This window comes from Podarcis raffonei, chromosome 7 (assembly GCF_027172205.1).
Source record: "Podarcis raffonei isolate rPodRaf1 chromosome 7, rPodRaf1.pri, whole genome shotgun sequence".
NCBI lineage: Eukaryota > Metazoa > Chordata > Lepidosauria > Squamata > Lacertidae > Podarcis > Podarcis raffonei.
Genome location: NC_070608.1, coordinates 49,316,301 through 49,331,371, shown reverse-complemented (window position 1 = coordinate 49,331,371; position 15,071 = coordinate 49,316,301). Strand labels below are relative to the sequence as shown.

The window sequence follows — 15,071 nt, the reverse complement described above, 5'->3', positions numbered from 1 at the left end:
TAAGGAACAGCCCCTTAAACCACAAATCATCTGTGCAACCCGACTGAGTGGGAAATCTCTAGAACCCAGGGATTGCTGTGCGTGGAGCACGGCAGGCTTCTCCACACTTCGGAGCAGCTCCTTCCCTGCCAAAAGAAGCCGACAACAGCGACTGACACAACCGCCGCTCTTTGGGATTTCCCGCTCTTTGATCTGCCCGGGCCGCCTCTGCTGAGGCGCCTGATAAACGAAGCTCTTTGATGAGTCCCGACATTTCCCCCCTCAGCCCGGGCCATCTGACTCGCTTGGTACCCATGACTGAGGGGAAGGGCAGAGGCGGGGACCGCGCCCTGGGCGGGAACGGCGCAATCCTCCCCCTCCGCATATCTCCCAGCCCTTTGTAGTCTCCTTTCAAGTCGAGGGTGTCCGATTTCGGGATCTGGAGGCGAGCAGCGCCCCTCCCCGACCCCTCCTCCTCCTCCTCTGCCCGCTGGAAGGGGAAATATGAAGGGGAGTTTCTGCAGCAGCAGCAGCTCAGTGAGGAGGAGAAAAAGCCGCGGAGGAGAAGCCGGCAGGGAAACAGGGACGGCCAGAGAGGTTGCAGAGGGCAAGGAAGGCGCCTGAGGAGCCCCAGACGCCTCTCTGCGCGCGCCCAGAGTCCTTCGGGGCGCCCGGCATGGGGCGCGCCGCCTTGTATTGAAAGCCCTCCGCGCAGGAGGGGGAGCGCGTGGAGTTCAGCCTCGGGCAGAAGCCGCCGCCGCCGCCGCGCGAGGAGCTGGAACTTGGCTGCCTCCTCCTGCTCGTGCCGCTGGCCCCGAAGAGAGAGCGGGGATTCTGATTCCGCCAGGTGGGTGCCCAGAAGAGGCTCTCCAGCCCGCCCCTTCATCTTCTTCCCGCACAAGGATTTTGTGTGCGTGTGTGGCGGGGGTTGGGGGATTATTGGCATTGCAAGGGAGGCACAAAGCTTCCCGGAGAAGAAAGTGTTGAGGGAGAGGAAGAAAGCGCCGGAGGATAAAAGGAAGAAAGAGGCGGAAGGAAAAGTGAGAGGCTTGGACGGGGGAAGCCGCTGGAGAGCTGGAAATGTCCTGTCTCTGCTGCAGCCTGGTGAGATACCTGTTCCTAGCCCTGCTCTTGCAAGGTGAGTACTGCAGATAAACGCATTTGCAGTGTTTCTGTTATACTATCGTTATATCTGCGAGAAATTTTTATTGCTTTTCCTCTTAGGCAACTTTAAAAACTTGGGAAGTTTTTGACGTTTGACGTTTTATTTTGTTTTTATATTTTGCTGGAAGCTGCCCAGAGTGGCTGGGGGAAACCTAGTCAGATGGGTGGGATATAAATAATAAATTTATTAGTAGTTATTGTTATTTAGGCGGATCTTTCTTCGAAGTGGCAACCTGAATATTTTATCGTAGTAATGAGCAGCCTCACACGTTGGTAGTGCTGCACTTGTGGATAATAATAATTATTCTTTATGTATAGTTTCCCCTTTCTCGTGTCACTTTAGGCTAAGGGCTATCCGCAGTGAAAAGCTGTATTTTACCTGTTTTAGTTTTAGATATAAACGTTGCCACAAACATCAGTGCCTGGAAGCAAGAGCTTTCGGTTCTCCAGAAAAGCTAACTAGTTTGAATAGGCAAAAATTGTGTGGTGTGTTTTCTAGAGTCAGAAAGTACCCCTTCCACATGCAGAAATGTCTTGTATATTACTTGTGGTCGGCTGGGTGATTTTTGATGGTTCTGAAAGACACAATATAAAAGCAGTCTGTAGTGAAAAAGTAGGTTTTTGCCTATAAAGCTTTGAACAGGATACATTTGATCTTTATTAGCTTGTCCCCATTTGGGGGCTATATGGAGTGATTTTTCCTCTGTCTCTGTTTTCTTAATTGTATCCATGGGCATAACTTGGATTCTGCATGCTTGATCACGTGGAAGGAGTTTCAGGCCACAGGCCCAAACTCTTTATTTCATTGATTTCAGTTACACTACTCGGACACAAGCGGATTCAGACCAAGGGACCATCTGATCTAGCATCTTGTTTCCAACAGTAGTCAGCTGGAAAGTCCACAAGAAGGGTAGAGAGCAATAACCTCTGCCCAGCAACCGCTTTTCAAGAGTTATTTCTTAACATGCAAGGTCCCCTTAGTCATTTATAGACATACCCTCCCTTAATCTGTTTCATTCTTTTTTAAAGCAGGCTAAGCCAACTGGTTATCATCACATCTTATGGCAATGAGTTCCTTAAGTTTATTATGAGGAAGTATTTTCCTTGGTGTGTCCTGAATTTGCTGTGAATTAATTTCATCAGCTGACCCTGCATTCTAGTATTGTGAGAGGAAGAAGAAGAAGAAAAAACTCTTTCTGCTTTCCTCACAGGGTCCATTATCTTAAAACGCTGTTGTGCTCATTTTTAGTTGCCTTGTTACCTAAACCAAAAAGCCCCAGCTCCTCATACAGAAGGTGTTTCAACACCCTTGATCATTTGCTTACCCTTTTATGCACCTGGCACACTTCTGCGTAAATCTGTATATTTTTTATCATATACAAGACTAAAGTTGTATAATAGATTCTAAATGCAACATCATCATACAATTATATAAAGTTATTATGACACTGGCAGTCTTGCTTTCTGTCCTAATAATTCTGCCTTTTTTCCGCTGATGCGGAATTTGTTAATGCTTTCATTGAACTATCTACCACAACCACATCATATCTTGCATAATCACAATGTTTCAAATCATATAAGGGTATATATAGTTGGGTTAAGGTTAAGTGTGCACCACTCTACACTTACTCTGTTGAAACCTGTTTGCCATTTTGCTGCCCTAATCCAATATGTGGAGAGCTCTCTGAATAATCCTTAGTAATCTGCCTTTGCATTTCCACAGTCTGAATAATTTGACATCATTTGCAAACTTAGAAAACTTGAAGCATATTCCTCCCTGATCATAATGAAATAGCCCCAATATAGATCTTTGGCAGGGGGGACTTCTTAGTTCCCTCCATTTTGAAAATTGCTCATTTATTGCTACCCTCTGCTTTCTGTTCTTCAGCCAGCTACTGATCTGTAAGAGGATAGCCCCCCCTTATCCCAGGACTTCTAAGTTTACTCAAGAGATTCTGGTAAAGATTTTGTTGAAAGCTCAACTATATAATATCTTCCAGATTACCCTGATCCATGTTTGTTGACAGCCCCCACATCCAATGAATTATAAAACACTGATGAGGCAAGACTTCCTTTTGTAGGAACCATGCTCTTTCCTAGAAAAACGTGTTCTTCCATAGACACAGTATTCAAGTTTTAATAATACCTAGTCCAGAGCTACTATAAAGTATGTAGCATTTCCTTCTAAGTGGTCTTTGAACACTTCAAAAATGTTTATTGGGATACTTACTCTTCACTGCTGGATAAACATCCAGTAGGAGATGAAGTGACAGTTAGGCAGATATGACCCCAGCACTGAACTCCATTGCTGAATTTTCAAACATGCTAAGCAATCATCAGTGGCAGCTGTGGAGAGTAAGCATATCTGAAAAGCAAACTCTGCATTATTTAGATACCTTACTAAGTTACATGCCTAATTTTATGCACTATTGATATCTAAAATCCCAAATGGTCATTGCTATAGTTTTTGGAACACAGGAATCACATCTTCCCCTTTATTCGGACAACACAAAGTACATAAATGCCACATAGTAAATAATAAAGATCATGAGCATTCTGTGTATCTTTTGCCTTTTATAGACAGAAGACTTGCTCATCAAAGGGTTTTTTATTCCTCCCCTTCAACTCAAACTACAAAATATATAGACTGTATAAATATGTCTGGTTGAGACAGACCTGCATGGACGCCAAGGTGCACTTTAAAATTCTGTGATCTGGGCGTCTAGAAGTCAAAACGGAAGGTTTGAAGTTAGAGGCTAAGTAAGGAGAGAAGGTATAATTATAGGGTTAGACTCTCAGGCTCATCTGCTTGGAATTACCCAGCTGTTTTAAACTTTGGCTGAAATGTGAAACAAATCAAGGCCAATAGTCAGATCAAACAAGCCGCTGCCAAGAGAAGTTGAAATGGGGAGCCTTGTCTGCATGCGCGCGCACACACACACACACACACACACACACTATAGTGTCATCAGATGGGAACATTAAAAAGAAAAAGGAGAGGAGAGAAAATTAACTTGTTCAGGCCATAGTCACTGATTAACAACACAGGGATGGAGAGCTGATGTGGAAAACCATATGGATAGACAGTTGGATGCAATACTTGGACTTGTAGCTTTTTTCAGTGCATCTTAACTCCTAAACATGCTTAATGAAAATGTTCTGTTCCTTTCAGGAACTTGTTCATGAATAAGAATCTGTAGGATTCAGCAACGATTATGATTGTGGTGCAGATTTGTGTAATACTTTATACTGGGGTTGTTGTTGTTTTGACATTATGACTACTACAGACTTTGTTGGATAGATGGGCTATAAATTAAACAAGCACAAGCACAACTTATTTAATTCTAGAACTCGTGGCTACCCAGTAAAATTTATTCAGGATAGTGAAGAGAAAGTACTTCACATGATGTATAAATTAACTTTTGGACTTCACTGCCATGGGATGTAGTGATGGCCACTGGCTTAAATGGCTTTCAAGACGATTAGATGAATTCAAGGAAGGTAGGTCTATCAATGGGCGTTAGCCACCTTGCTACATGGAACGTTTGTGCCCAAAGGCAATTCATCTTTGAATAACAGCTGCTTGCCAGCAAAAACACCAGGAAGAGTTATTGCTCTTCTACTCTGCATGTGAGATTTTTGATAGCATTAAGCTGGCTGCTATTAAAAATAAGTTAGTGGGCTAGATAGACCTATCTAGATAGTCTTATCTCAGTTCTAAGCATGTACCCCATTGCCCTTTCCTTTTATGACTTCTTTTGCATATTTCTTCCTCTGTTCTCTTCTGAATCATTGATGGCAGGGTAGGGAACCTGAAGCCCTCCAGGTGTTGCTGGAGCACATATCCCACCATACCTGTTTGTTGACCATGCTGGCTGGAGCTTGTGGGATTTGATGTCCAGTAACATCTGGAAGGCCACAGGTTTCCCACCCCTTTACATTTCATCAGCATCCATGAAAACCAGTGCTCAAAAACTGAATTGAATGTCCCAGACAGATTTAATATATCACTGATGCATAACGCTAATATTATTTTCCACTATTTGATATATTGCTTCCGAAATGGAATTGGCCTTTTGGGCCACACTGTTGTGTATTGACTCTTACTCAGTTTAACCACACTAACCCCTTAACCACCCCTTAACATTCATCAGCAGCTAGCCAAACAATAACTGAAAAGAAATGCTGCCAAAATATCACATAGCTGTGTCTCAGCCAGCTGGACAGCATCTGGCAATCCAGAGGTATATTAAATGTGTTTACATAAATAGGCAATAAAATTCTAACACACCTTTTTGAAGTCAAGTTTGGTTGCTTATCAAATGGAAATATAAAAGTAAAATGCAATTCAAGATTCAGATCCATGCTAATATTGCTTCATAAATGTATCTCAACAACACAGGAATAGCCTTTTTAAAAAATCCTTGTGTTCATTAATCAAAATAAAACCTGTTGAATGTCAAAAGAGGTTTGCAGCTGGAACTTGTCCATTATCGTGGTTTGCTCTGCTTATACAAAAAGCCACAAATGTTTCAGATGTCAAATGCTAAAATCATTCTGCTCCAGCAACTCTGATTAACAAGATGGGCAGTAAAGGTGGATTCAAAACAATTTAGCTAATTCAGTTTTAAAATGTTATTTTCCCACCTCAAATATCACAAATTATGTGAAGAGACATACCAGCCTTGCAGTATTTATATTTTTGTTGTTGTTGTTCGGTAAATTCACATTTGCTTACCTTTGGTTTAATTCTTCAAGGTAGTACTTGTTGCAGCCATATTGAGCTTTTCAAATACATAATGTAGAAAATGTGTACATAAAAATATATTACCCCTTATAATTTCTTGGAATGTGTTTGTGTGATAGTGTTCCTGTTTTACAATATGATTTTTTTAATATTTAGTTTACAGCATTTATAGGTTGCTCTATCACAAAAAGTTCTCTATGTGATTTAATTAGCAACAGGACTCCACTCCTTTCCCCAGTAGGTGAAAAATGTAGCCAATATTAAGAATTAGTACGTGGACCAATACTGTTCTACATTTATCACATGCATTTATTAAACTAGGGATCCCACTTGAACCGTGGTTTGATATTTTTTCTTTCCATCTGTTAATTTTGAAAATGGAAATCTGTGGTAGATTAAATTAAAAGGTAAATCAAAAACTATTCCCTTTGATGAGTTAAAATTCATTTTCTTTTCTTACATTTATCTGTTATGAAATATTCTAATTTCTCCTTGGCAATATGATACTTGAGTTATTATAAACCTGCCTCCTTATTAACTAAACAAATTTAACCCCCTCTTTCAGAATGTATGTTCTCATTAATTAAGTGCTGGGAGTGTGGGTCTTGAAAAAGTTTTGATACATACATTTATTTAAAACATTTCCATACACACTGTTTAAACCTTGGGAGGATATTTTTATTCCATTAAATATTTATGCCTAAGAATTTTTAGGATCTACTTCTGATTGCAAATTGTTTTAACTGATTTTAATATTATATTTTTATATTATAACTTGCCCTGGGGCCTTTTGGTTAAGGACAGGTAAGAAATCCAATAAATAAAGTTGATTAAATTCCCCCCATAAATTCTGTCAATTACTTTTGTAGCCTAGGTAGATCTAAATATAATTCTCACATTAATATTGCATGTGTGTATGCAGTACTGAATGCTGTTGACCAGCATGGGTCAAATCCAAAGTTGAGCACATCGCGATGCTGCATATCATTGGCAATGGATTTGTGGGTAATAAAAATTGCTTGCAGTGCTTCAAATAATGGGTATGTTCTCACCAGTATAAAAAGAATCAGTGATTTACAGCACCTTTGGGGAATCACATGCAAAAAGCACACATCTGGATGTGCATTTGTACCTGATCTTTGCCAACAATGAAGTACATGCTGTGTGCCTGGCTGCCAGTCCACCATCAAGAACCAGAAGTGCAGACTTGAATGGGAGCCATCTTTCTTTCATAAAAGTGAATGGCTCCTGCTGAAAGACACAGAAAAGTCAGAGACACAGTTAAAGGGACAAATCCTGCCATCTGATTCCTGGAGACCCCATTGTTAGGGGAAATGGCAAACTGTGCCCCAAGCTTAATTATCTTCTCTGTCACACTGAGTTTGCAGCAGTGTGCTACAGCACCCCAATGTGATCTATAGACACTGGTTGTACAAGCATATATAATCATTACCTTTTACAGTGCTGCCAGTATTCTGCTGAGGCCTAGACTTTCCTGCTTAATGAATTTGGCGATTTTTCAAGACCTTAATCCTTTTGATGTCCAGAGTGACTAAAGCAGAGCTACTAACAGAAACATCTGCTTGGCAGTGTTAGAAATAATAATCTCCAATGTAATCCTTTTTCTTTTTTTTTGCAGTGTATTAGGATCGGTAGTGGTGAGCTTATCTAGCTGTTTCCCACATCAATATATATCTATATATTTGTTTAGGGGAATTGATTAGATAAACAAAGGCTTCTCCTTTAAATAAATTGTGTTTTATTTGCTGGAAACTTTCAAAAGCTGATAAGTTTCACTTGAAACATTTGCTACACAAAATGAATTGTATTTATATTTTAATAACAGAGTTAATGTTTACAGGTTTCACAAGAACTCAGTTTATTGAGCCATTGTACCAAATGGAGCAAGTCTTAATTCACCCTGGTGGAAATATTAACTAACAGCCTTACAGAGGCACCCTATGCATGGTTACTCAGAAGTAAAGTCTAGAGCCCAGTGCAGATGTTATAGTTTAGTGTGATGTAAACAAGCCACAGCAATCATTGTGCTCATGTGCTCTCTGCAATCCTTCTCTGACACAGCTGGAAGGAGAAGTAAGGAAGTATTTGCTCCTGGCTTTGAACTGATAAGCTGGTTAACATTAACATTGTTTTGAACAAATCATGGTTAATGTTTATTAATGCTAATTTGGACAAAACAGCATATGGTTCTTTGGTGGTGCAGGAGAGGAAAGAAGCACGTGAACCCATGGCTCACTGATGTTATGCTAAGCTACGGTTTAGTGCAGTGTCTGAACATGACCAGTGTGTTCAGTGAGACCTATTCACTAGTGGGTGCATTCAGGATTGCAGCCTCAGTATATTTAATGCAGAAATTCACCTATATGCAAATACCATGTCTTTCTCTGATTCTTTCATGTATTAAAAACCATATGTATACATTAAATCTTGCATAATAAATTAGATTTCCAACAATTTTAAGATGGCAGTTCTGCAGCTTTAAAAATGACAGTTCAGATCTGGAAGTTGTTTTAATCATTACAGTACACTGGTGACTGAGCTGGAATTGGAATCCAAGTCTCAATCCTAATCTTTATTCACTGAATCACAGTGGCAAACTAGTTGTCCAACGCAACATCAGAATAAAGGAACTGGTGCATGCCAAGAATTATGTTTCTGCATGACTGCTATATGCATACAGCATCTAAGGAAAGTTTCAAGAACTGATGGATTCAATATTATTTTCACTTTTTAACATATCTTTCCATTCCACATAGCAGTCAACATATTGTACAGTTTGTCCAAATATACAAGTTATGATGTTGGTAAATAGCTTTTCTACTGCACAATTAAGAGTAGAATCCTAAATATATTTTGTTGTAAGCATCGTTAAGCTTAGTGGGACATACTTCTGAGTAAACTTACTTAGAAATGCACTACATGTATGTGTATATTTTCCAAATTTATTTATTTTCTAAAGTGAGCATTGTGTACATGCGCACATACACATGTGCACGACTGGTTGATGTTACCTCAGTCCTCATTTAACAGACTTAGCAGGTCTGTGGGGCACCAGAATAGCAGCTCATGACATGCAAATCTATGGGGCCATGTTAACTATTAGAACATGAAACAAATTCTGAAACTAAAGAAATGGTATAGAAAGATGTAGGGCCTGGCTGTTTCAGTAAATTTCTGGTCAATTGTGGTCAGTTGGGGACTTTGTTTAGTAAAGAAGTTTGAAGAGAAAGGGCAGGGGGAGTTTGACGCCTTCTGAAATGATAAACAGAATGCTGTTATTGATAATCCTAGAGTGTGTTTGTTGTTGTTGTTGTTTTAAAAAAATACAACTGTTAAAAAAATAAAGTAAGTATCTGTGGCAACAAATAAAGCATTTTCCCTTGCATGAAGTTGTCTCTTGGATATATGGTTGTATATATTCCACTGTGAGGAGGAAGCTATTCTACATGCTTTCAATTTCTATGCCCATTTTTATATAATAAAATACACTGATCCTCCTACTTGAGTGCTTATGCACAGGAACATAATGTGGGACTCTACCCTAAATACATCAAATGTACAAAGCCCATTCATGAAAGGAGTCTTTCACATCTGAAGATTACTAGCAAGCAAAGCTATTTATTATAGTCATTATATGCAAACAGTTTTAGTTCTCCAAATTCACCAGAATTTATTTCATTTGCCATCTCTGATTTCTCACAGGGCTGGGAGAAGGTTCTGCACTTCTTCATCCAGACAGCAGGTCACACCCTCGATCATTAGAGAAGAGCGCGTGGAGAACTTTCAAGGAGTCACAGTGTCCTCACATGTTGAAACATCTTCATAATGGAGCCCGAATTACTGTGCAAATGCCTCCTACTATCGAGGGACACTGGGTCTCCACCGGGTAAGACTGCCGACAAACATGATGATGATAATACTATATAGAAAACATGCTACAATGCTTTGGTAGACATTAATGTCAGGAGGCAAGTACTTTAGATACATAGAAAAGTAGGACACCATACTGTACAGATTTGTTACTAACTATATTTTGGTAGGCTATAATCCACTTAAACTCACAGCTAGTTTAATGTACACAGTGAGCTTTTGTCTTTTCTTTCTCTTTCAATATAGCAGCCTCCCTAAACTAAAAAATGCTTCTAAAGCAGTTTACATTGTGGGGGCGGGGTGGGGTGGGGTCTGCTATTGAGAGGAAAGCTGAAAACTTCTCCTATGGACACAGAAGCTTTTCTGGCCACAAAAGTGAGCCTTCAGAATTTTGTGGCTATTGTCCGTATATTAAACAGTAAGGCGTTTCAGTCTTCCTTACTTTGGAAACCACAGTGTTGTTGAAAATTGCCAGCCTATTCATAGGAAGTTCATATGTCATCTGCTTATTCAGACCGCTTGCAAGGGCGAGTGAATAAATCCTTGCCTTTATTGCTGTATCATGTGACATGTGTATAAAACAAAGTTCATTAACAAAATGAAATTATGAAGCTTTAGCTGACGAGCCCAAGCATGCACAAGTGCTTATCTGAGATCACAAACATTCAGTTAGGCAGAGGTATTTATTTTGTAGTCTCAGCTTGCAAATATACAGCTGTGTACTCGCAATTATTTTCTTAGGAAGGCTCCTTGGGATATAAGATTCCCTTCAAGCCGAGTCCTGCAGTCCTTACTCAGGCAAAGCCATCACTGAAGTTAATAAAAATAGTGTTTGAGTAAGCAGTAATCCTCACTCAAATCCACCACAGATATCACTGGAAAGTCAGGGAGAAGATGTTGGGCTCCCATCACTTAGGAGGGATCTGTTGTACTTGCAGAAAGCAAGCAGACTAGGAAGAGCTCAGCTTAAAAACCTTTTTTTTTTTTTTTTTTTTTGCAACTATAAGCCTTACACAAATATTTCAGATGTTCTAGTTTGGTTTTATTTTATAAACACATTAAAGCATGTTTATTACTTTGCTTGCCTGAAGCCAGGCAGGTGTGGTCATTCCTTTTCCTTGTTGATTTTATCACCATGGAAGTAGAAATATATTAAAAGTGTTGCCTATCTCTTAAGAAACATAACCACATTGTCACACAGAAATAAAACAGGAAGGGGCTCATTGAAAAGCTATTGAGCTTATGAGAATATTTATCTTCAGGGCTAGAGGCTTTGACAGAAGCTTATTCATGTTAGATATACATATTTAAGAAAAACTGAAGAAGGAAAAAAAGACGTTAAGTTGGATCCAGACATGTTCACGCTTAGGGTAGAGTCACTGAAGTCACCTGAAGTTCCATTGATTTGAATGGGTTTACTCTAAGCATGATAGGCAAAGCAATTCTAAACCCTGGCCAGGAGCATCAAAACAGCTGTCATATCTGAAGCACTGCCAGCTCATGCCAGCCATTATTTTCTGTTGTGGCAGCTCCAGGCTGGTGCATGTGGGGCGCCTGGAACAGCCTGGGGCTCAGCAGCTCCATGGCTAACCCTTCACTGCCTCACACCCATAATGCTCTATTTCAGGGCCTTACTCTGGCCACTGCCAGCAGTAGCATTTGATCCACCACTGCCTGCCTGGTGGCAAAAGTGAACAGATAATGGTATTGTAGGGGGAAATCTTTGTCTTCCTTGACAGCACTTGGAATAGAGTTGCCACAATTCTAAGTAGGGATGCAGGTAGCGCTGTGGTCTAAACCACAGAGCCTAGGGCTTGCCGATCAGTAGGTTGGCGGTTCGAATCCACAGCTGTTGCTCGATCCCTGCTCCTGCCAACCTAGCAGTTCAAAAGCACGTCAAAGTGCAAGTAGATAAATAGTTACCACTCCGGTGGGAAGGTAAGCGGCGTTTCCATGCGCTGCTCTGGTTCGCCAGAAGTGGCTTAGTCATGCTGGCCACATGACCCGGAAGCTGTACGCCGGCTCCCTCGGCCAGTAAAGCAAGATGAGCGCCACAACCCCAGAGTCGTCCGTGACTGGACCTAATGGTCAGGGGTCACTTTACCTTTACCTTTGCAATTCTAAGTACTTGGTGCACTAAATGTGGAGAAAAGAGGAAGTCAGCAATAAAATGAAAATAAAAGTATCAAATGCAGCATAGAACTAATATACCTTTTAAAACATCTTTTAAAAAATGAAACCAGAAACTTAGTGTTAAATAAAGGAAGATGAGAAAAATTACTATTTTGGTTCACTATTGCGAATATTGTGGTGTTAATTAAATGTGTTATTAGTGCTGTCATCTTCTCAGTGACTACTTTATATACTTCATGTCACACCTCACTAAGCTTATGCTTTTAATTTGCAATTTGGTTACAGTTGTGAAGTAAGGTCGGGCCCAGAATTCATCACTAGATCCTACAGATTCTACCACAATAATACATTCAAGGCCTATCAGTTTTACTACAGAGGTAACCGATGCACAAACCCAATCTATACCTTAGTTATCCGTGGCAAAATTCGCCTTCGCCAAGCATCCTGGATCATTCGAGGAGGGACTGAAGCAGATTACCAGCTGCACAACATACAGATAATCTGCCATAGTGAGGCAGTGGCTGAGAGACTAAGCCAGTTGGTGAACCGCACATGCCCTGGATTTGTACCAGAAGATAAAGCCTGGGAGCAGAATGTGAGCTACGATTTGTGGAGAGAAGAGAATGGCTACGAATGCACCAGAGCACTGAATTTTGCTATGCATGAGCTTCAACTAATCCGTGTAGAGAAACAGTACCTTCACCATAATTTAGATCACCTGGTTGAGGAGCTATTTCTTGGAGACATACACACTGATCCTGCTCAGAGGATGTATTATCGTCCATCTAGTTACCAACCCCCTCTTCAAAATGCTAAGGTATGTGAACATTTCGGTTTTCAGTTCCAAGGCACTTGCAAAGAGTATCCCTTTATTGCAGGAAATGCCCCAAATACCTAAGCCAAAAACTCTCATGCAAAGATCTTCATATGCCACAAGCATGAGTCTTATTTCCTCCACAGCTTTTGCCCAGTGCCCTCTCACATCCCTTATTACTGCTTCTTCTTTATGACTTGCATCCCAATTTTCTTTGAAAGCCGCAGCTTTACGTGACCTGCACCTGACATCATAAAATGTCATGTGAGTGACAGGTGGGCATGGCAAAACTGCCCAACAGGCTACATTAGCTTGCCTAGGGCTCAAGGGCCAGAGCTTCCCAACCCCTGTATTACGTCTTTTGTCTTTCTAAGCTGTACTTCCTCCTTTAACCAAACTATAGTTTTTTGTTGTTAACACTTCAATATGTTTCTAAGTAATGTTGTAATAAAGTTCCCATCTTTTCCCTTAGCCTGTGCCCTTCCAAGCTTCCATGCACTTTGAAATGTTCCTGATAATAATAGAATATATTCAATTTTTCTTGAATGTCTGGAAACTATTCCAGCCGACCAGCCAACCATCTCAGAGGCTATTTTGCTTTGCTTTTATGTTTTACTAGAAATCTTGTATATCTGCAGGTCAGGTAAAAGTAGCTTAAGGTCACAACACAGTTGTGTGGTCTACAGACGCTCATTAAAATCCTGATAAAAAGAAGCAAATAAAACTTTACCTAATTCATTGCTTTTGAGCACTTGCAGATTCAGTGTACACCCACTAAGATTTTTACTAATTTATATTCTTCATATTTTATGCTACCAAATTCATAGTGTATTATTTACCTGTTCATTTAAAATCCAGTAAACTGCTTCATTCAGAACTCTGGCAGCTTGTGGACCATCTTTAAGGATAGCCCCACCTGGAATGCATTACAATAATCTAATCAAGAGGTTACCAGGGCATGGATTATTGTGGCCAGTTTATTCCAATCTGCAAACAAGGGGGAACTGGAAGAAGGCACTCCATGCTACCTGAGCCTCAAATGACAAAACAGTATCCCTATGCTACATACCTTTCCTTCAGAGAGAGTGCAACCCTATCTAGAACACAATTCCTGGACACAATCACCCACCAACAGAATGTCCATCTTGCTGGGATTCATTCACCCCATTACAACTTTCAGGCATCTGTTAAACACCTGCGCAGTTTTACCTGATTCAGATGGTAAGGAGAAATAGACCTGGGAATCATCTGCATAGTGATGGCACCATGCCCCAAATTCCCCCAATGACCTCACTCATCAGCCTCATATGTTAAAAAGTATGAACCCTGTGAGACCCCGCAGCACAGACACATTGATAAGGGCCTGAGTAGGAATCCCCCAAATGCATATCTCTCAGAATAACCCTGCAGGTAAGCATGGAACCACCATACTGTTCAACTCCCAACCCATAGAGCTGTTCCACGATCAGTGGTATTTGAAGCTTCCAAGCGATCAAGGAGAAGCAACAGGTTCACGTTCCCCTATTTCCCAATAAAGATCAGCAACCAGGGCAACTAAAGGTGTTTTGGTGCCAAGGTGGGCCTGAAGCCAGAATGCATTGGGTCCAGATAATAAGATGAACTAGTGAGCAGTAGCTCTTTTTTTCATGGTTTTTGAGGTTGCAGCCATTGAGTGCATAATGGTTCACACTCTGATAAGCCTAACACTAGCACCTGGAACTTCCTTTTGTCATAAAGATGAAACTGGGTATAACAGAAGGACGTAAGAATTGTCTTTGGAATTGCTGATATGATAGTGGTCCTGGAGTGCCACTAAGGTCTAGCCTCCAATGTCCTGATCAAGATTGGAGGGAATAAAAATCAAGGAACGCAGACTCTGGATAATATTTCTATCTGTCCAAGTTTGCAAATGACTGTTTCATACTTCATGGTTTACATACATCACCTCTCTGCTAGTTGAATTCAAATAAGTCATTCCCTTTTGTCTTCCTTTTGTTGTTTGTTGCCTGAAGTACCTCTGTACCTCTAGAAGTAAGTTTTGATATGTGCCATGATATCTCTTGAAAACTGAAGCCAGAACAAAAGATTAATCACAATAACAATAATAATGTATTTATTTATTTATACCCCGCCCATCTGGCTGGGTTTCATCAGCCACTCTGGGTAGCTTCCAACAGAATATAAAAAACACAATAAAACTTCAAACATTAAAAACTTCCCTAAACAGAGTTGCCTTCAGATGCCTTCTAAAAGTCAGATACAGTAGTTGTTTATTTCCTTGACATCTGATGGGAGGGCATTCCACAGGGTGGGTACCACTACCGAGAAGGCCCTCTGCTTTGT

The 15,071-nt window shown here is 40.6% G+C and overlaps 1 protein-coding gene across 1 annotated transcript in view; it reads left to right on the top strand.

The window, feature by feature from the left end:
• Window positions 1–300: 300 nt before the first annotated feature.
• The window catches only part of APCDD1 (APC down-regulated 1), a 36,788-nt gene continuing 22,017 nt past the window's right edge, over window positions 301–15,071 (top strand). Inside the window, exons 1-3 of the mRNA XM_053396549.1 lie at window positions 301–1,117; window positions 9,614–9,797; window positions 12,200–12,731. Of these exons, the coding sequence (XP_053252524.1) occupies window positions 1,060–1,117; window positions 9,614–9,797; window positions 12,200–12,731 (774 nt within the window). The 5' untranslated portion in view covers window positions 301–1,059. The remainder of the gene's footprint in view (window positions 1,118–9,613; window positions 9,798–12,199; window positions 12,732–15,071) is intronic.